At 34.1% G+C, this 22,464-nt stretch overlaps 1 protein-coding gene across 2 annotated transcripts in view; it reads right to left on the bottom strand.

Annotated features, from left to right (window-relative positions):
• LOC136032393 (sodium channel protein Nach-like) overlaps positions 1-22,464 on the bottom strand; it is a 107,461-nt gene that overhangs the window by 54,357 nt on the left and 30,640 nt on the right. For both annotated transcript variants that reach the window (XM_065712704.1, XM_065712703.1), the window contains exon 4: positions 12,435-12,708. In XM_065712704.1, the coding sequence (XP_065568776.1) occupies positions 12,435-12,708 (274 nt within the window). The remainder of the gene's footprint in view (positions 1-12,434; positions 12,709-22,464) is intronic.

A 22,464-nucleotide genomic window follows, 5' to 3' on the forward strand; every position in this document is an offset into this window, starting at 1 on the left:
CAACATTTAAGGAACGTCCGGGGTTATAAAGTTGAAATTTTCAGGGTATGTAAAAGGGATATCGAAGAGGGATGATAGGGAAACCAGCCCCCACGGCCTTTTTAATTTGCTCTCCCCCTCAAAACTGACTGAAAACTTGAAAAAGCAATTATATTCAAAATAGATAAAGGGTCTAAAACTATGGCGTGTCTCCCAAAGCCCTGAGGCAATACTTGTAAATTATACAATTTACTTAATGTTTGCATTCAGGATTTATCATTAAAAAAGGAGGAATTTTCGATTGCGGAAGTGTCTGGAAATACGACGGGTATTAAGATGAAACTTTAGAGAATATTGAAGGGTATGTTAAACTGAAACAAAGGAGGATATGTGCATCCAGATTATCAACAAGGCTTGTCTGCGCTTTCTTAAGAATTAAATAAAAAAACTAGTTTTTTTAACTGAAAGTAAGGAGCGACATTAAAACTTAAAACGAACAGAAATTACTCCGTATATGAAATGGGTTGTCCCCTCCGCAGTCCCACGCTCTTTACGCTAAAGTTTGACTCTTTGCCACAATTCTACTTTTTAAAACAATTAAAAACTTTAGCGTAAAGAGCATGGGACTGCGGAGGGGACAACCCATTTCATATACGGAGTAATTTCTGTTCGTTTTAAGTTTTAATGTCGCTCCTTACTTTCAGTTAAAAAAAACTAGTTTTTTTTATTTAATTTCTGAACGTTTTTGAATTAATGCATGTTTGATTTTGGCTCTCCGTACATAAATTATTGAAATGAAATTAGTATATTAATTTTTTTTGGCTAAATGGCTTTCTCTTAGTTTTGATCAGACGATTTTGAGAAATAAGGGGTGGGGAAGGAGGCCTAGCTGCCATCCAATTTTTCGGTTACTTAAAAAGGCTACTAGAACTTTAAATATTCAACGAACGTTTTTATTAGTAAAAAATATACGTAACTTAAGAATTAATTTACGTAACAAACTTTTATATTCTTATATTTTTATTATGTGTACGAGGGGGTTTGTACCCTCGTTAATACCTCGCTCTTTACACTAAATCGTAAGTTTTGTCCCAATTCTTTAAGAATGACCCCTGAATCAAAAAGGCCGTAGAATAAATAGTTGAAATCACTAAAAATATTTTAGCATAAAGAGCGAGGTATTTATCTCCTCCTAAATACCTCGCTCTTTATGCTAAAGTATTTTTAGAACCCCTCATATGCGTAATAATCTCTGTTCGTTTTAAATTTCAATGCTATTCCTTACTTTCATTTGAAAAAACGTTTTCATGTTTATTTTTTCATTGTTTTTTTTATAGTAATGCTAGAAAATCCTGCGTCCTTTTCATTGAATTTTTCTTCCCCCATGACATATTCCTCAAAGGAAAGATCCTCCCACAAAGTCCTCTCCCAACAACCCCACCCCCCAAACCAAAAAATCCCCATGAAAACGTCTGTACACTTCCCAATAACCATTACTATATGTAAACACTGGTCAAAGTTTGTAACTTGCAGCCCCTTCCTCAGGGATTGTGGGGGAGTAAGTCATTCCCAAAGACATAGTTATTATGGTTTTCGACTATGATGAACAAAATGGCTATCTTAAAATTTTAATCTGTTGACTTTTGGAAAAAAATGAGCATGGGAGGGGGCCTATTTGCCCTTCAATTTTTTTGGTCACTTAAAAAGGGCACTAGAACTTTTCATTTCCGTTAGAATGAGCCCTCTCGCGACATTCTAGGACCACTTGGTCGATAAGATGACCCCTGGGAAAAAAAAACAAAAAAAAAACAACAAACAAACAAATAAACACACACCCGTGATTTGTCTTCTGGCAAAAAATACAAAATTCCACATTTTTTAGATATGAGCTTGAAATTTTTGCTATTCTCTGATATACCGAATGCGATAGTGTTATTTTCGTTAAGACTCTATGACTTTTAGGGGATGTTTCCCCCTTTTTTCCAAAATAGGGCAAATTTTCTCAGGCTTGTAACTTTTGATGACAAAGACTAAATTAATTGAAACTAATATATTTAGAATCAGCGTAAAAATTCGATTCTTTTGATGTATCTTTTAGCATCAAAATTCCGTTTTTTAGAGTTTCGTTTACTATTGAGCCGGGTCGCCCCTTACTACAGTTCCTTACCACGAACTGTTTGAAAAGAAAATAATTCGGTATTTCGGGGCTTCTGACATTATTACTCCTTTGCGGAAGTTAGGCTCAAAATTGAAAAAGGATTATATTTTTTCTCTGGGCCCCTTCCACCTCTTAGTTCGTTTATTTTCCCGTTAGTTTTCATCTGTTTTCGCTTTATAGTTGTGTTATCTCTTAGCAGTTCTTTCGTTAGTTGAGTTATGGTTGTGGTATATATGTTTTATCGCTCGTATAGTTGTGTTATTTTCAAATTATACTCCATAATAGAGAGGCTCCGAACACCCAGCATTGTATATTAAGCTCTTAATTTGACGTTTTTTTTCTAAAGTGACCAGATTCGTCCTGCGCCCTTTTCATTGAATTTTTTCCCCCATGGCATATTTCTCCAAGGAAAGATCCTCCCACATAGCCTCCTCCCTCAACCCTACCACCAAAACCAAAAAAATCCCCCTGAAAACGTCTGTACACTTCCCAATAACCATTATTATATGTAAACACTGGTTGAAGTTAGTAACTTGCAACCCCTCCCCCAGGGACTGTGGGGGAATAAGTCATCCCCAAAAACATAGTTATCATGATTTTCGACTATGCTAAACAAAATGGCTATCTCAAAATTTTGATCCGTTGACTTTGGGAAAAAATGAGCGTGGGAGGGGGCCTAGATGCCCTCCAATTTTTCTGGTCACTTAAAAAGGGCACTAGAACTTTTCATTTCCGTTAGAATGAGCCCTCTTGCGACATTCTAGGACCACTTCGTCGATACGATGACCCCTGGGGGAAAAAAAAAACAAACAAATAAACACGCACCCGTGATTTGTCTTCTGGCAAAAAATGCAAAATTCCACATTTTTGTAGGTAGGAGCTTGAAACTTCTACAGTAGGGTTCTCTGATACGCTGAATCTGATGGTGTCATTTTCGTTAAGATCCTACGACTTTTAGGGGGTGTTTCCCCCTATTTTCCTAAATAAGGCAAATTTTCTCAGGCTCGTAACTTTTGATGGCTAAGACTAAACTTGATGAAACTTATATATTTAAAATCAGCATTAAAATGCGATTCTTTTGATGTAGCTATTGATATCAAAATTCAATTTTTTAGAGTTTTGGTTACTATTGAGCCGGATCACTCCTTACTACAGTTCGTTACCACGAACTGTTTGATTGATGAAGCTATAACTTAAGGGGACTGTTGAAATCGAGTGGGAGGACAACCAGCACCCAGCCCATGTCCTTTTACCTGCCCTCTCTTAAAGAGATAAGATTGAAAGTCTGAAATAGCCATCTTGTTCAAAATAATGTAAAGATTAAATAACAATGTGTCCAGGGATGATATAGCCCCTCAGAACCCTGGAGCAAGGGTTGTCAAATGAACAAATTACCCACTGCTTATATGTAAGGTTGGTTAATGTAAATAACCAACAAAAAAAGGAAAAGAGGGCATGTTTTATCCTGGATCTCCGAAATTACTTAGAGCAATAAGATGAAACTTTCAGAAAAAAATTGAGGGGAATATCAAGCAAAATCAAAGCACACTACATGAAGAATGGTAGTCAATGCGTAAGTTTCTGGCCCTTTTCAAGCCCATTTCTGTGGGAACCACACCACTATATTATTTTTTACATTAGGTTTTTCTTGGCCAGGTGGTTATGGCTAGAAGTTTCAGACTGATCTGGACAACAAGTTTTTTTTTTTTTTTTTTTTCAAATTCTGGACCCTCTAGAACACTTCTCCCCCTAAGAAATAATTGATCTTCTTAACCCAAGCAAAGATGCTTGAAAGTTTTATTCCAATCGAAAAAATGGTTTTGGACCATTTACGGTTCTCATTTTGGCTAGCTTGTGTCTTAGCTAAAAGAAAACTTTGGTCCTTTTGATCGTCAACTCATCTTTTGCATTACGGTTACATGGCACAATGACTTAAGGATATAGGCTTTAAATTAATGTGAAAAAAAACTTACCCATGGAAGGGGTTATTTTTTGCATACCCATTCCCCTGAACCCACATCATTTTTGTAGATCGAAGTCCTTCTGGCCCTGCCACTTACAGTTTAAGGTTTCAAATTCCAAATAAGGCTTATTCGGCCTATTTTGTGCCCCGTTTTCGGGAGGATAGTATATTTTTTCTTCCGCATTTAGGAATCATTAACTCAATAGCTCTGGAGCCGATTAGATGTAAATGTTCTCATCCCCCCTTTTTGAGCCCCAGCTTTTTGGGTATCCTCAAGCAATATTTTGTACATTGTGCTTTTCTTGGCCTAAATACTAAGGCTGGAATTTTCAGACTGATGAGGGACAATAATATATGGCCCCATTTCCGACCCCAAAATCCCCGAATTCTCTTCCCTCGAAAATTTTTTTTCCTCTTGGTATAGGAAACGATCCCTGAAACTGATGAGCAAATCAGACATCCAAGATCAAAACCCCATCTTTTCTCATAGTAAAAGCCTATATAAATTATCGATGGTTCTCAGAGTTTACTGCTGCTACCCAAGGGGCTAGGGAGGGGGTCAAGTAATTCTAGGAGCCCTATTTACTGGCCTTTTAAATAGTTATAAATTAAATAGCTGTTTCAAAAATTTGCCCAATATGTCGAGGAGTTAAGTTGGGGGAGGTAATACAAAAGGGCACGGAACTGGGCTGGTTGCTCTTTAGCTACCTTACATCTTTGAAACGGGGCTTTACTACTTTTCAATTTCAATCAAAATAGCCCACTGCAAAACTACTACGGATACCTATTCAACCCAAAGAGGTCAGGTAAAAATAATCTCTGGGTGACAAGGGGCTCTTTACACGGGCAATGCTAGGGCGTTGCTTTTGATATTAAGTGTTTGGCCAAGATTTGTAAACATCACTTTGGCATTATAATTATCTGTTTCCATTGAATAATTTCTATGGTGATAATATTCTTCTCACTGCTTTTTGCTTGACCTCTTTTGAAGAAAAAAATAACTGAGCATATATTGTGCCTTCGGTGACAGGACAATCTTATTCTATTGTTTCTATTTTGTGGTAATATGTTCTGCAACACCTCCTTTGTCCCTCTTGTGCTCTAAGTTGTTTTGTTTTTATTTGTTTTTTTTTGGCTAATTGGGCTATTTTTATCTTTTGGAGTCGAATGAAATATATTTGATAACAGGTAGCCCTCGCAACGAGACTAGCCTTCTCTTGTCTCTGTTGAGATTTTTCACATGCTCATTTTGAAAGTGTCAAATAAAAAAAAAAACAGATTAAGCGGTTTTTGTATAACAATCTATCTTTGACTACACACTGCTTGCTATAAGTAGTATCTTTTAAACAAAGACGAGCAGAGCCCTATCTCAGCGTACTATTGAAGTCACTAACCCCTCATATACCCTACACTGTGACGAGAAGAGCCTTGTCCCAATGTGCTATTGGAGTTGCTAGTCCCCCGTATTCAGCTAAACGTCTAGGAGAGTCCTAACTTTTCTTTGGAACATTATATGTATGTTTTTTGGAGAAATCATTCAGTGAATACGAGCAGAGCCCTATACACATAGGGCGTTATCACAATTTCTTGGCAATAAGGGAATTCTTGAAAATGCTCGCCAGCTAGTATTTCTTGCTTAAACGATGCTTTGGATACAAGAAAATTTTCCTCGTAAGTATGGTGCAGTTTAATTTGATTATTCAATGGATCATTAAATGGACTTACATTAGTTTATCCAATGACAATGAAAGGATTCATCTCAACGATAACCAAAGATATGTTTTTGGTTTTAAAACGAAAATATAACCAATGGTAAAAGTGCTGGAGCCACCACTTTGATAGACCGTGTTATTTTTGCAGAGTATCTATAGGGTTCCTCCTTGGACAGCTGTATATTTCTTGTGCGTCCTTTGTCGAGACATCCAGAGTTGGTAATAGCGATTTCCCCCTCCTACGTGTTCTTGAACGATAAAACCACTCATGAACACATTCATCACTACAATATAAGGCATCTTCAATATGTTTTGTGTAAGCACTTCGTATTTGAAACACTGCCAGTTAACATTAAGAAGTGAGTTAGGTGATCCTTTAGCTATAATAAAAGGTTTGGACATGATTACATGTCATTTTTGACTCATTCAACAACGAGATGGCTAATAGAAAAAATATATTTGTTTGTCCTGATAATGATTGCTATGTTCTTACTCTCAGGCCACGACAATTGGGTCATGGAATGGAATATTACAAATGTAGAATTGTCAATGTCAAGCTATGGTCTTGGCAGTTTGTTTTCAAGGCTGTTGCACTTTGCACTGCCCCCTGGCTAGAAAAACAATTTTGGTTGCAGATGATTTTGCATCCTCTATACTACATGACTTGGGGGCAGGCAAATATCTAAAAAAAAGTGTCTCACAAAATTTTAGTTCCAGCGCAAGATCCATTGACGAGCGATCGAAATCACTACACAGTGGAAAAGGTTTAAAAAGGTCAAAAAACACCACATCACTCATCAGTTTCTACTAAGGTTAGAAAAGAAAGTAATTACTCTTGTCATAGAAGAAAAAGAAACCGAGAACAAAACTGTTAGATTGAAAAAGAACTTCTTTTCCGGGACTGAAATGATGTATCTACTCCACAAGGAATCTCATTCCACAGTCACCTCATCTCTAAATCTTTTCAATACAGATAATATAGATGTCAGTGTAAAACATAGTTACTATGAATAATTCTACCCACAACAACCACTCTTTGAAAACATATATTTTCACATTTATTCTAGTAAAGACTACTTCATAGATTTATCATCAAAATTTACTGATCTAAAAGTTGTGGTGAGGAAAAATTCTGACAATGAAACTCCTATCGCTACCAATGTATTACCCTATGAAAACTGAGTACAACACAATTTGCTTAAACAAATATAAATCTACATAAATGGAACATTGGTGAGCACTACCATCACTCTATTAAACTATGCAGGCTATATACAAGTTATATTGATGATTCCAAAGTCCTATAAGAAATTTATAGGTTTGGTGGTGGGCTATTATTAAAGATAGAATGTTGATACTGATGCTTAATATACTTCAGTGGATGCCTCCTAATGTTAAGATTGATAGAAAGCTACAACTCACTCCATCCAATTTCATTTTGAGAAAAGCACTTGATGCATCACCCGATGGAAATGTCAATCTCACCTCGGTAATACTTCATGTACGAATACAACAGCTTATGAGTTCTGTTTTCAACTTGGCAAATGAAAAATTAAGAGATCAAAACTTGATTGGGCATCGGTGAAAGTACCAGTACCATAGGATCATGGACAAATTTTTCTCAGGAATTTGAAATATTTGGACTTTTCTTTCTTGTATTCAAATTTAATGAAATCATTGGACCGAAATTCAAAACTATTGGAAAATGGTATAACCGATACAATTTTCGCAAAAAGTTGCGGAATTATTGTATTGGACTTGTCAGGTACTCAAGATATGAGTATCGTCTGAACGAGCATATTATGTTTACAGTGTACCTTTGCCAAACCATTGACGGAGAGTGTAGCATTAATCTCCCTAAATCAGTTTGAAACCTATCAGGAAGTTACCCCGTGTTCTATTAGACTTGGCACCATGAACACAAACCAAATAATCGATATATTTAACTTGGATCCACACATGTCCCAATACAAATCCTATTGCATACACTCAAATATCCTTGATAGTGCAAACAGTACCATTATTATCGTTAATAGTAGTCCAACAACTCCGCAGACGGTGCATTGGCTTTGCATTCAAACAGCGAAGAATATACAGCAAATTATACTCTTGGTCTACCCAATGTATTCTACATGCATCACATCAAAAGCCTCTTTGAAACAAGTGGAAAATCAATTGTTAAAAATCAGAAGCGAGTACATGATTTATCAACCAGAAGCTGTGGTTTTCATGCATTATTATATTTTATTTTTCGATGTCGTGACTATACTTACAACGGATTTCTTAACATTTATGTAGACTACCCTTAATTGACTGACTTCATAGTAGAAAATATCCTGTCCTACCTGTATACTATTGATTTCAGTCCCCTAAGAATAAAATGTTTTAACAATATTTGTAAATTTGTCAATTAATAAAGCATTTATGTGAAATAAAAAAGTCTTCGTCTTTCATCTAATTTCTTCTTCTTCTTTGTTATTTAGGCTGTCGTCAACATCGATTACAGATGGCAGATCATGTCAAAGTCAGGTTCACATTTTCCGCAATATAATGTGTGCAAAGCAGGCTCATATTTTCCATAGTAGAATGTAATTTTTTATATCTCTTTGTGGTCAATATCACTATTATGATTCATATTGTAAAATTTACATGTTTCAATTTACTTAGTTGAAGTCAAGTCAGACGATATTCTCACATGAAGAATCATTTTTTGTAGGAGCCAAATAAAAATCAGTAAGTTTATATTTATAGCTACCATTTCCCTCACAACAATGACATAGAAACCTTTCTCTCTTTATATTTTTGTAGTTGAAACGAGGTTTAAATTTTTCTTCCCAAAACAATTTAAATCTGCGACAAAACCAACTCCTTAGAAATAAACTGAAATCACGTTTAGGGTTATTTCCAATCATACCAGGGTAAGTATTTTCCATTGATCACACTTATCATAGTAACAATTGGAGCATAGTTATCCTCTAGAATGAATGTCACAAGCCTCTTCTTGACAAGAATTACAATCCTTAATTTTAAAGCAGCATCCTCTATGCAGTTTACATAATTTAAATAATCTACACTTTTTGTTATAATCCTCAACTTCAGTACGATTTGCACATGACAACAAGCAGCCTAATGTATATAAGCATAGCAAACACGTGCAAAACATTTTTCACTATATCGACTGTCGTACCATCAAATAGAAACTGACTTAAGAATAATATTAATGCTCTTTTTTGCTTCTAGAGAGAGAGAGAGTGAGAGAGAAAGAGAGAGAGAGAGAGAGAGAGAAAGAGAGAGAGAGAGAGAGAGAGAGAGAGAGAGAGAGAGAGAGAGAGAGAGAGAGAGAGAGAGAGAGAGAGAGAGAGAGAGAGAGACGAGTAAACGCTTAACTAAAATATCTAACCAGAAAAAAAAAACAAATCATTATAAAATATTTTTATTATCAGAAATGTAATAGTAGAATAATATACATTTTCACTCTTTTCTCATGAGGCAAGTCAATCTGTTATCTTCGATGCGATTCATGATTGCATTCAATTCATGTTGAAGTTGGGAAATATGGATTATATTCGCTTTTGCTGCGAAACATTGTTCTTTCAACTGAAATTTACTCAACGATACAACATACCTACCAAACGTTTCATCCGACTTAAATGCTAGTCGACAATCCTTTCCGATTTCAACTACTACATTGCGAGCTGTTGTCTTCACGGTCACTTTTAACTCCTTCAAGGTGCAGTAGTATAAGATCAATCATTTTCTTAAATATTAGAACGTTTTCCAACTTGAAACAAGGTAAACTAATGATAATGTCTATTTGATACTGAAATACTAAGCAACTCACCATCAAACTTTTTTTTACCAATGATCACGTGAGACTAGCCAGATGGGTATTGTGCACCTGGCCGCTTGTACCCGAAATTCCATTTGACCAATAAATTAGAACTGGCAAGCATTTCCAAGAATTTCCTTATCGCCCGGAAATTGTTATAACACCATATGCATTTAGGGCTCTGTTTGTACCAATTGAATGGTTTCATAGAAAAATAAGCATTCATTATCCCCTTGAAATGTTAAGACTCTCTTAGAAGTTTTGTTGGATACGAGGGACTAGAATGCCCTGTCTTAAACTGAAGCATAGGACTTTGCTTGTCCCTGTTGAAGGAATACTACGGCTATACAGACCTGTTTAAAGGGATTTCTCCCAATCAATCGCAGAAATATGCCCCCCCCCCCCCAGAAAAAAATACAACTCGGCTCACATACTATAAGCTGTTGCTTAAAGACAAGTAAGAACAATCCTTTTTGGCCCCAGACGGGATATGTAGGCAAATTATGTTTTCGCGGCTGTAATATCATCCTAATCAATCCAGCCAGAGGTCCGAACTTTCCGAAAATATCAAGGAGTTTTGAGCCTTACCATCTTCGCGTTATAAATTAAAATTGACTGCAGAGGATGAAAAAAGCGAACAAAGAAACAAGGACAACCCTAAGTATTTCTTCCATTGCATTGTTATGGCAGGATAATTTTTCATCGAAATCTATAGTCCTCCCCCTCTTCCTTAGCAATCGTTAACAGGAATATATATATATATATATATATATATATATATATATATATATATATATATATATATATATATATATATATATATATCTATATATATATAAAAATAAGTTGTCTGTGTGTGGATCTGTGGATCTGTGGATCAGGTGACGTCACCTGAAAAAACTGGATCAGGTGACAAAACTGAAAACTGAAAAAACTAAAAAAAGGCAAAAACTACAAAAAAAACTAAAAACTAATAAAAAAAATAAAAAAGCTAAAAAACTAAAAAAACTAAAAAAAGGCAAAAACTACAAAAAAAAACTAAAAACTAATAAAAAAGCTAAAAAACTAAAAAAACTAAAAAAAGGCAAAAACTACAAAAAAAACTAAAAACTAATAAAAAAAATAAAAAAGCTAAAAAACTAAAAAAAACTAAAAAAACTAAAAAAAGGTAAAAAACTAAAAAAACTAAAAACTAAAAAAAACTAAAAAAAAGGAAAAAACTGAAAAATAAGCTAAAATAAAGGTAAAAACCAATAAAAAACTAAAAAAAAAACTGAAAAAACTAAAAAAAGGCAAAAACTACAAAAAAAACTAAAAACTAATAAAAAAAGTAAAAAAGCTAAAAAACTAAAAAAACTAAAAAAAAACTAAAAAAAGGTAAAAAACTAAAAAAATAAAAAATAAAAAAAAACTAAAAAAAAGGAAAAAACTGAAAAATAAGCTAAAATAAAGGTAAAAACCAATAAAAACAAAAAAGAAAAAAAGGAAAAAACTAAAAAAAATTTTCATCTAAAAAACTTAAAAAAAACTAAAAAAGGTAAAAACTAAAAGAACTAAAAAAGAAAAAAATAAATGACGACACTCAAAGAGAAAGCGACCAGGACAAAAGGAATGTTCGATTAGCAATCAACAAAGCACCGGGACACAGGGAGTATAAATGACGACCAGGACATAAGTAAAAAAAAAACTAACAAAACTAAAAAGAAGGTAAAAACTACAAAAAAACTAAAAAGAAATAAAAACTAATAAAAAAACTAAAAAATCTAAAAATCTAAATAAACTAAAAAAGAAAAAAAAAAGAAAAAAATAAAGGAGAAAAACAAAACTAAAAAACGAATGTATATACAGACCGGGACATCGGGATACAAATGACGACCGGGACACAGGGAATATAAATGACGACCGGGACACAGGGACACAACTACAACGGGGACACCGGGGGAAACAGGTGTATATATATATATATATATATATATATATATATATATATATATATATATATATATATATATATATATATATATATATATATATATATATATCTATATTCACAGGTGGGACATAGGGACACAACTACAATGGCGCGTAACTATTATGGCGCGTAACGACTTTACGCGGGGGGGGGCTTGGGGGGGCGCGAAGCGCCCCCACCAACAGCTAGTATATATATATATATATATATATATATATATATATATATATATATATATATATATATATATATATATATATATATATATATATATATATATATATATATATATACATTTATTGCCGAGAATATCCAATCAGGTCAAGTATTTTCTAAAAGTGAACGAAAAATTCATGCACACTTTGTAGAATTTAAGTAAGTTGGATGGGTGACTTTTGGGCTCAACTAAGGGTTTGAACAATCAAGTGAAATATTTAAGTGTTTTCAATGTTTTGAATGCGAGCCTTTCAAACAGTTGTACTTGCTTGTTTTGCAAATTTGTATTTACACTGTCAGTTATTTAACCGAATGTGTTGCTGTCAGGAATTTACACTAACTATTTCATCGTATATGTGCTGCTTATAACGACCAAAAGTTTTTATACTGAAATCTCTAAAACATTTAAATATTTGGATAGAGCAAGGGGGGTATTTTTCATTTAGCTGATATACAATTTTCATTAAACATGCGTCAAAACTGAAAAAATAACGATTTGGAATAAGGATCAGACGATTCTTTTTCTTCTTTTTTGTCATTTTGGTCTTTAATAAGATCCCCCCCCCCCCAAAAAAAAAACAATTGATTGATATCGTGTGACTTACTGATTAGCATGTAGAAAGGTCTACAACCGCATCTTTTTAGCATTTTCTTCGCTAGCTGGTTGACTTCACAAATAGTTCCAGGATTGCTCTTCCCGTAGCTAAAACCGTACTCATGGTCAAAGCCGCAGAAACGTTTTGAGGGAAGAAGTCCATCGACATTTGATGACGCCACAGTTCGGAGAGCACTTATTGAAATAGAGGTAATTGCTTTTGGAGGTGCAATCACCCATGGTGATGATGACTTTGGGATCTCATCATTTTGATGAACAAGGATCTAAAATAGAAGCTTGTGTGACAAACATAAATATGCTAGATAGCTAGTTTATTAAAATGGCCTACTTAGACATATCTATTGTAGAACTGAACAAGACAAAATTTGTAGTTAAGATTTATGAAAGGGAACTGGTAAATGAAACATTTATAGTTAATCACTTGCTAAATTTGCTAGATTTTACAAAATTTTGAGTGAAGTAAATATTAAACCCCGGTGGAAAGAGAGGGGAAAAGCTAAGAGTTGCTACTGATAATTCTACGAATGTGTGTTTTTTTTATTTCTAATGCTTCAACAGCCCATTGAGTAAAACTTGTATCATTGGAAAAGGCTGTTTCTTCCTTGAAATGTACAAAATGGCCCGGATTATAGGAGATATGTTTTGCTAAAGCTGAAATAAGGCTTTCTGGAGGTTTTTTAAATTTTAGAGCATTATCTATTGAGTTACAGATCTCAATAATATATTCAAAAAAGTGTTGGTGACTTCGGCCGACGTAAAATTTTCTGCTGGCGCAAGGACTGTTATATACTCCACTTGTCAAACTGTTAACTGTCATATCTTTTCCAGAATAGTCTGATTGATTTAAAACAATAGTCTGATTGATTTAAAACAAGTTGCAATGTTATCTTTCGATAAAGTCCGTTCAATTAGTTATGTCTCTCCACTTGCCAAACTGTTAAGTGACCTATCTCTTCCAGAATTTAGAAAATTTACTCAATGGTCTGATTGATTCAGGGGTGGCTCCAGGATTTTTGAACTGGGGGTGCAAAATATTTTATTTCGATAAGCTTACGACCAAAGAAATACCAGGAATTTAAAGGGTATCTCAACGATTATACACCGTAGGTAGGTCGTGGAAATGGTCACAAATTTAGTCTAAAATCTACTGAGGGTTAAAGTTCTAATAAATCTGTTGAAATTAAATGATGGAAAAATATTGATTCAATAAATAGTAGGTATAGAAACCACCCCACCATAAAGAAAAATGAGAAGGTGTTCACCCTCTATGAAAATATGATATTTTCCCCAAACCCACAACTATATTAGGGGTTCGTACGCCCCCCACACCTCCCCCCACCTGAATCCGCCGCTGGATTGATTTAAAACAAGTTGCAAGATTATATTTGAATAAAGTCCGTTCAATTTTTTATGTGTTTCCAATTGCCAAACTGTTACCCGACCTATCTTTTCCAGTATTTCGAAAGCTACTCAATGATGGTCCGATTGATTTAAGAAAAGTTGCAATATTATGTTCCAATAAAGTCCGTTTGATTTGCTCCCCAAGAATTGGTACGTAAGATAATCTAACGTGTCTATTGGAAATTGCAGAGTCCAGAAGTTGAGAACCTTCGTTTTTATTACCTTTTACATGCTTAATCTACCTTTTCCTTATTATTTTATTTACAAATTTTACAAGATACTCGTTGCAAAATAAAATATCCCTCAAATACAATGATTCCCTATCAATACACTCTGGAGAACAAGTTTTAAAAACCCTATCAACTTTCCTCTTTTTTACTGAAATTGGGCAATATGAAGAAAAATTCAAATACTCGGCATTATGAGTTGGTTTTCTATAAATTGAAAAAAGTAAATAATTTTTTTTTTTTATTAATAAACTATCTAAAAAGGGTAGCATTTCCTGTTTTTCCTTTTGTATGTTTGTTTGCTATGATTGCTTATTTAATTTCTGTTCGTTTTGGGTTTCATTTAAACTTTAATAGCAAGATATTTTTGTTCGTCTTAATCTTCTTTTGCATGTTCATTTTAGTTTCATTCGTATTAAGATTTACCTATTCAAGTATATTAGTACCTGCTTTTTTTGCTAAGATTGTCTTCTTAATTTCTGTTCGTTTTGGGTTTCTTTTATTCTTCAATAGTAATTTCTGGTCGTTTAGAGTTTGAGTTATTGTAAGTTTTTATTTCTTCTGATCTGAAGATTTAATATGGCCTTTATTTTGCTTTAAAAAACTTCGTTTTTGGAAACTTTTTTTCTTTAAATTAGTTTTAATTAAACAGCTCTCGTGTTTCAGGAGTCGCTTTTAAACAACTGGGACAAAAAGTCAAACTTTTGCGAAAAAGAGAGGTACTGAGGAGGGGGTAATACCCTTATATATTTGATAATTCCTTTTCTTTTAAGTTTCGATATTGTTCCTTAGCCCTAAGTTAAAAAAAAAATTTGTTTGTTTTATAAAATACAAGAATTCTAGAGCCGACGGAATTTTTTTTAATAGGATGCTTGCTGAATCCACAAAATAATCCACTTCCAATATTATGTTTCGAGTCAAACAAACTCAAATAAGTTGATGTTATTCCCAAATTAGAAAAAAAAAACATATGTAAAAAATGAAATCGATGTTTTTTCTTAATAATTTATTCTAAGACTACACGAAGAAAAACGAATTCAAAATGTCAACACGGCTGTATGTTCTTCGTGATTCCTTGGCAAAGGAAAAATATGACTGGATAAATCTAGGATAAGCCTTAAGACCAATCATCTTGATTTGTGTCCAATGCTATTTTTCCTATGATAGAAAATCATGAATAACTTCTGCAATTTAAACGATTTTGAGCTGATTTTTTTTATGACTCGATTTAAAAAGGAGAAAAATGTTGGTTTCACTTTCTCTGTATATGCTATACGTATTGTGGAAAAAAGACATCAAGTTATTTTAGTCTTTTGAATATAAATTTTTATTTTTAATGGTGCAGAAAATTATTTTTAATTTTCAACATTTTTCTTGCTAGAAGGTATAAAGTTGGCACAAGAGGGTAGAATTCAGGATTATGTGTAGATTTTACAATCTACAACCATTACAGAAAATTTTCGATGTCTATCAGAAATAGTTTGAAAGCAAAATCTTTTCAAAAATCATTTCAAAAAAAGAAATAGTTTGAAATGAAAAAAAAGCTGGATTTTTTCTGCAACATTTTGTCTTTCCCATTGAATTTTTTTTTTCGCAAGCCATCATGTCTTTCCGATTAAAACTGTTGACTTGTCAATAACACATTTGAGCTATGAGGAAGAAAACTATCAACAAAAGGTGGCTGAATTTAAAATCCCGGTAAGTGAAAATTACATATACAAGTTTCATTCCCTCTTGTCCATTCACTAAAAAAAGCAAGTTTTTTTTTAACTGCAAGTAAAGACTGAAATTAAAACAAACAGAAATTATTCCGTATATGAAAGGGGTGGTCCCCTCCTCAACGTCTTGCTCTTTACGCTAAAGTTTGACTTTGTATCAACACTCTACTTTTTAAAACAATAAAAAACTTTAGTGTAAAGAGCGAGGTGTTGAGGAGGGGACAACTCCTTTCATATACGGAATAGTTTCTGTTCGTTTTAAGTTTTAATATCGCTCCTTATTTTCAGTTGAAAAAACTTGTTTTTTAGTTTAATTTCTGAACGTTTTTAAATTAATGCATGTTTTGATCTTGGCTCACCACACATGAATACTTAAAACGAAATTTGCCTGTTGTTTTTTTTTGTCTAAATGGCTTTCTCATATTTTTTTTGTTCTGACGATTTTGATAAGAAATGGGATGAAGAATGAGGCCTAGTTGCCCTCCAATTTTTGGTAACTTATAAAAGCAACGGGAACTTTTTAGTTGTTTTTTTACGAACGTTTTTGTTAGTAATAAATATACGTAAATTACAAATTAACTAACGCAACGAACTTCTATATTTGTATATTTTTCTTACATATATGAGGGAGTTTGCTCCCTCGTCAATATTTCGCTCAATACACTAAAGCTTAAATTTTGTCCGGTTCTTTAAGAATGACCCCAGAATCACAAAGGCCGTAGAATAAATAGTTGAAATTACTAAAAATACTTTAGCGAAAGGAATGAGGTATTTAGGAGGAGATGAACCCCTCATATGTGTAATAATTTGCGTTCGTTTTAAGTTTTAATGCTGCTCCTTATTTTCAGTTGAAAAACTGTTTTATTTTTATTTTTCAGCGTTATTTTTTCTTTTTTAATAATGCTAGAAAATCCTGGTCCCCCTTCATGGAATTTCTTTTCCCCCATGACAAATTCCTCGCAGTAAAGATCCTTCGACATAGCTTCCTTCACTCAGCCCCCCCCCCCCCCTCAAAAAAACTGAAAACGTCTGTATACTTCCCAATGACCATTACTGTACGTAAACACTGGTCAAATTTTACAACTTGCAGCCCCTCACACGGACAATTTGGGGGAGTAAGTCGTCCCCAAAGACATCTTATTATGTTTTTCGACTCTGCTGAAGAAAATGGCTATCTCAACATTTTGATCCATTGACGTTGGGGAAAAATGAGCGTGGAAGGGGGCTTAGGTGACCTCCAAATTTTTGGTCACTTAGAAAGGGCATTAAAACTTTTCACTTCTATTACAGTGAGCCCTCTCGTGACATCCTAAGACCACTGAGGCGATACGATCACCCCTGAGAAAAAAAAAAAAAAACAAATAAACACGCACCCTTGATCAGTCTTCCGGCAAAAAATACGAGGTTCTGCATTTTTGTAGACAGGAGCTTGAGATTTCTACAGTGAGGTTCTCTAATACGGTGAATGCGATGGTGTGATTTTTCTTAAGATTCTTAGGCTTTTGGGGGTGTTCCCTCCTATTTTACAAAATAAAGCAAGTTTTCTCAGGCTCGTATCTATTGATGGGTAAAACTAAATTTAATCAAACTTATATATTTGATATCACATAAAATCTAATTCTTTTGATATGTTTATTTGTATCAAAATCCTGTTTTTTAGACCTTTGCTTACAATTGAGCCGAATCGCTCGTCACTACAGTTCGTTACCACGAACTGTTTGAAATGCTTGTACAATCGTTTCCGATGTGTTGTGAGTTCTGCATGTTTATGATTTGGGGGGGACATTTACTTTCGTCTCCGGGATATTAAACAGAAGATAACTTTTTTGGAGGGAAGGGGTGCTGGATGTGGAATGTTATTTCAGACAGGGAACACCTTTTATAGGAGGCTGATAATATAAAAAAAAACTAATGAAAAATCACAAGTATAAAGATATTTCTGAGGGGAGGGGTTTGAAACTGTGCCACCCACACGTGTGCATGTCTGAAAAGACATAAATCAACTAAACTTCAAGCTAAGAAAAATAAGTGTCATATTTTACCTCTGATGATCTTTACCTTGTACCTCATAAGCTGTATGAGATCGCCCTTCCGATAGGGTAATAATTACCTATATTTTCCTTATGTGTGTATATTTCACAAATGATTGGCTTATCAACAACGGTTTTTTTTCTATGGTTCTTTTCATTTTTTAGGAGGAAGGTGGTGCTTGGAGAACAAGATAAAGATTATTTGTCAAATGGATCTAAAATTTCAGAAGAATTATCGGTATATCCTCTTATAGACGATTCAAATAAACTGGCAAACGGAAGTGGTTCTTATGGTTTTGATTGCCCCGCTACCAATACTGATATAGACTTATCTGGAATTCCGGATTGAAACTGCATTGTGCATGAAAATTGATTATAAAACAATTAGAAAAGAAAGGCCTGCAAATTGAACTGAAACTTAAGTGTAATAAGTTTATCTGGGAAAACAGGATTAAAGGTGAACCAGAATGTCCAGCAACAAGCGTAAAAGAATATCTTTCAGGTTTTAAGGACCAGGTACAGGTTGCTTTTTCTGAAAAAAAACAAGTCTTAAAGGCTGCTTGAATTTGAAGGCTGTTTGGGGAGCCATGGGTAGTGGAGGAGGGTCTTCCACATGGTGTGAATTTTTCAAGGTTCTTGGAGTGAAACCAATGTCACAAATAGTTTATTCCCGTATAGAAAGGCAGCTTGATAATGCTTGGATGAATAGTTTATCGGAAATTTTGCTAGAAAAACGACGAAAGGCCTTAAACTCAGCCATTCGTGATGATAGGCATATGGAGGACTAATACTGGACAAAAGTGATATGTGATGGAGACTGGAATAAGCGTAGCAAAGGACATAACTATTCGGCCAAAGAATGTGTTGCAGTTATCATAAATGCATTTACGAAAAAACTGTTATATGTTGGCATAAAAATTAAATACTGTTATAGATGTTTTTCTTCTGAAAACGCCAAAGTAATTCCCAAAGATCATTTCTGCTTTCTTTTCATTCCAGTGCACGGAATACAGTTTTTAGAGTTTATCGGTGACGGTGATTCGAGTGTTTTTTATAAGCTGAAACAAAGTGTTTCCTACGGCTCCACCATACGGAAACATAAATGTGCAATTCACATCACAAAGAACTATACAACCCATTTATATAATTTTTGCAAGAATAAAAAAGCTTTGTACACAAAATTTCTTCCCAGAGAAATTATCCGGCTACTGACAAAAAATTTAACGGGTGGGATAAAAATAAATTCTGAAAATATTGGAACAGCGGAAAAATTGAAAAACTTGTTAAAAATAGGTCCGTACCATGTTTTCGGAAACCACATAAAAGTGATTCTGGATGTCCTAAGTTTGCTGAATTGACCGTGAGCTGTGTAATAGAAGGTCTGTGGAATACTTTTCCCCTGCACTTGTTTGAAGATGTTATGACAGGGGTTGATATTGTGTGTCGAAAAGCAGAGCAGCTTAAAAATGACGCAAATACAAACTTAGCTGAAAGCTACATGTCAGTTGTTGCAAATTCATCGGAGGAAAGCAAATATGCCGGTCTAAACGAGGTTCCTACCATGCAAGAGTTAATGGAGAAACTCTTGCTTATAATTCAGGTTCAAAATGGCAACAATTAGCTTGGAAAAATTTTTTCGGGCTTAGTCCTTCTAGGGTAACAAAAAAAAATATTGCAATAAAACGGCTAAACTTCGTGCAAGATCTAAATGTCATTTGACCAGTTATTATAGTGCTCTTGGAGGAGAACACGTTGCTAAGTTAAACAATAGAAATTATAAGTTTGGTGATCGTGACTGTGGACCAAATTGCAATAAGCCAGACATGAGTTCTGATGAAATAAATTTGGCCATACAAAATATACTGAACAGTATTTAAAACTGGATTTTGCCAGTATAGGCTGTTTGTTCAACATTACCAAGGGCCAATCCAAAAATGACAATTGGGTTGAAGAAAGATCTAAGAGAAGGACTATTAGCTACTTCCACAGAATTACAACCAGAAGAAAACAGCATCAGAGAAACTTGGGACCTAGATTCTGCTTTGCCCTAAGGAAAAAGGGCCCTAGATTTAGAAGTAGTGGAGCTAGAAGTATATAAAAACAAATTCAACTTAAAACTCATAAAGGCAGATTAAATAGGACTCAATGTGCATCCACTACAACAGTATCTTGCTGCATCTTTAGATGGATTGCTCCCTAATGGCACATCTGTAGAGATAAAAACTGTGCATAATAAACCAGAGTTCAAAACCATTTATGAAGTGGCCTAGTCAAAAAATTTAGTTACAGGATTTTTCTTGAATTATCCAGTTAAGGTCTTCCGCTAAACAACAAATTTCAGGTATTTCCCCCCTGACACAAGACCAGCTCGAGAAACTGGATAAAATGATATGCCACTTAATAGCTTATAACTCTATTGACGATAGGGAAATAATTACAGTTCACCGATCGAAAGAATACTGGGAAAAAAAATTTCTGAAGCTTGAAACCTTCTGGAATGAATCCTTACTTCCTGAAATTTTAAACTCAAGGGTTGCAAGGAATATGGAAATCAAAGAGCCCGTGTCTGTAAAATGTACAACAGCCCAGAAACCGAAGGGCTCAAGCTTGTCTCAAGAAATAAAAAGAGGAAAAAAAGAAGGTTGAGTCTAGTTGAAGTGAACAGCAAGAAAAAAAAATGCAGAGAAGGGATCGGGAGAGAACAGTGAATTTACTAGGAACTCTATGAATGAAAACAGTGATTTTGAATAGATTATTTGGTCTGATTTGGAATAGATAAATCTTTGTGTTTGATAAAAAAAAAAAAATGTGTTAAAAATATTGGTAAGGAAAATTATTTTTTCCTCCATAAATTTATGTCTCATTCTTCGTCAATGTGCACAAATAATGAAGTTTCTTATCTGGTCTGAAGTATATTAAATACATTTAATACAAACAATTTTAGTTTTTTTATAAATTTCTTGTATGTTACTTGGGCTTAATATCTTGATTTTTATGGGTTTTTTCTACAATTCTTACGGTTTTGGTACAATTCGTTCATTTTTCGTATTTAATTAAAGCGTCATTAAGTCTCTTTCCAAAATTTGTGCATCTCGCCCAAATACAAAACAATGTTAATGTCCTAATCTTATTATAAGGAAATAGTTTGCATCTTATTAATGCCAAAATACTGACAAAAAAAGAATAAAATCCCTATAAAAATCAAGGTGACTGGAAATATATTGAAAATGAGCCGAATGTATAATGTATAATTGTTTAATGTTTAAGGTACTAATTACAGGAAGCATCAACATTTAAAGTTTACAGACTCTATTTAGCGACAATTTTTATTTTGGTTTACGGTTAGAAGGGGAATTTGTAGTAGTAATTTGGTGTAATTTGTAATTTGTAGCAATTTGTTGTAGTAATTTGTGTCCGTTTTGGTTTAACTTTAGCGCTCATTTTAATTTTCAATCGTTTAGGATTTAATCATTTGTATATAGCAGTACCCATTTCTTTTATGTTTGGTATGATTATTTATTTTTATTTCTGTTCATTTTCAGTCAATTATGAATGGACAGTAATGTTTGACCTTTTCACATTTAGATTATTGAAGAATTTTATTTTCTGTCCGTCTGTTTCAAATGGCTCTTTAATTTTCGATTACTTAACTCAGTAGCCTAATTGTATAATGTAAATTCCCAGATTGCTATGAAATCACGATTTTGTACCAGACTTAGCACACATCTGCAATGCTTGGGATACTTATGCCATGCTTGGACAGATCATTCACTCTTAGCACCGTTCTCACAGTTCCGCTATGTTTGGCAACTTCTGCCATGCTTGGTACTAGCCACCTGAGGTATAGGATTTCTGAGAGTGAAAAGCCTCTCAAACATTCAATTTTTTTTCTTTGGGTAGTTTTCATTTGCATGTGCAGACTGTTTGTTTTCGTTGTTGTATTTTAACGGGGGCAGATACGATGGACGAGGGTTTTTAACTTCCTTCTGGGAAATATCGAACTTTTTACTGTCCTCGCTTTTCTTGTATTTCAATACAAATTCTTTTTTTATGTGCTTTAACCTATAGGCGCCTGAGAGGCTATATATCTTCCAAAATACGTTCATTAGTATGGGTATGCATTGACTTATTCGTTTACACAAACTTTTCCTCTTGTTATCTTCCCAATAAATTAGTTTTATTTCCATTAATTCTGTTTATATGCTACTTCTTTTTCATAGTAAATTTATGATGGAATGGTGGATTAGTCTTCATAGTTATTTAGCAGGACTAGATTGAGGAGCACAAAAACGCACAAACGTACGCAAACACAGGAACAAGTCTACACACACATATCAAATTACCAATTACGCACTTATTGTTTGAGGCAAGCTGTACTAGAGTTATGTTCGCAGGAATTCTTTGCGAACACAAAATTAAAAAAATAGCCAAGTGGGTGTTTCACCCAATTGGCTAACTGCTTGCGATTCCCAATACCCAAGGGTTGTCCCAATAGACAAACAATTTTCATTTCCCAACGGACTCGGTCTCGGTCGGGGCTTGGGAGGGTCACACTTCACATTTCAAAACAGACACCCACCTCGAAAATAAAAAGATTTTTCTATTTTTCGTACAAGTTCCATTTTTGTACAATGCACATTGAA

This window comes from Artemia franciscana, chromosome 10 (genome assembly GCF_032884065.1).
Source record: "Artemia franciscana chromosome 10, ASM3288406v1, whole genome shotgun sequence".
Classification (NCBI taxonomy): Eukaryota; Metazoa; Arthropoda; class Branchiopoda; order Anostraca; family Artemiidae; genus Artemia; species Artemia franciscana.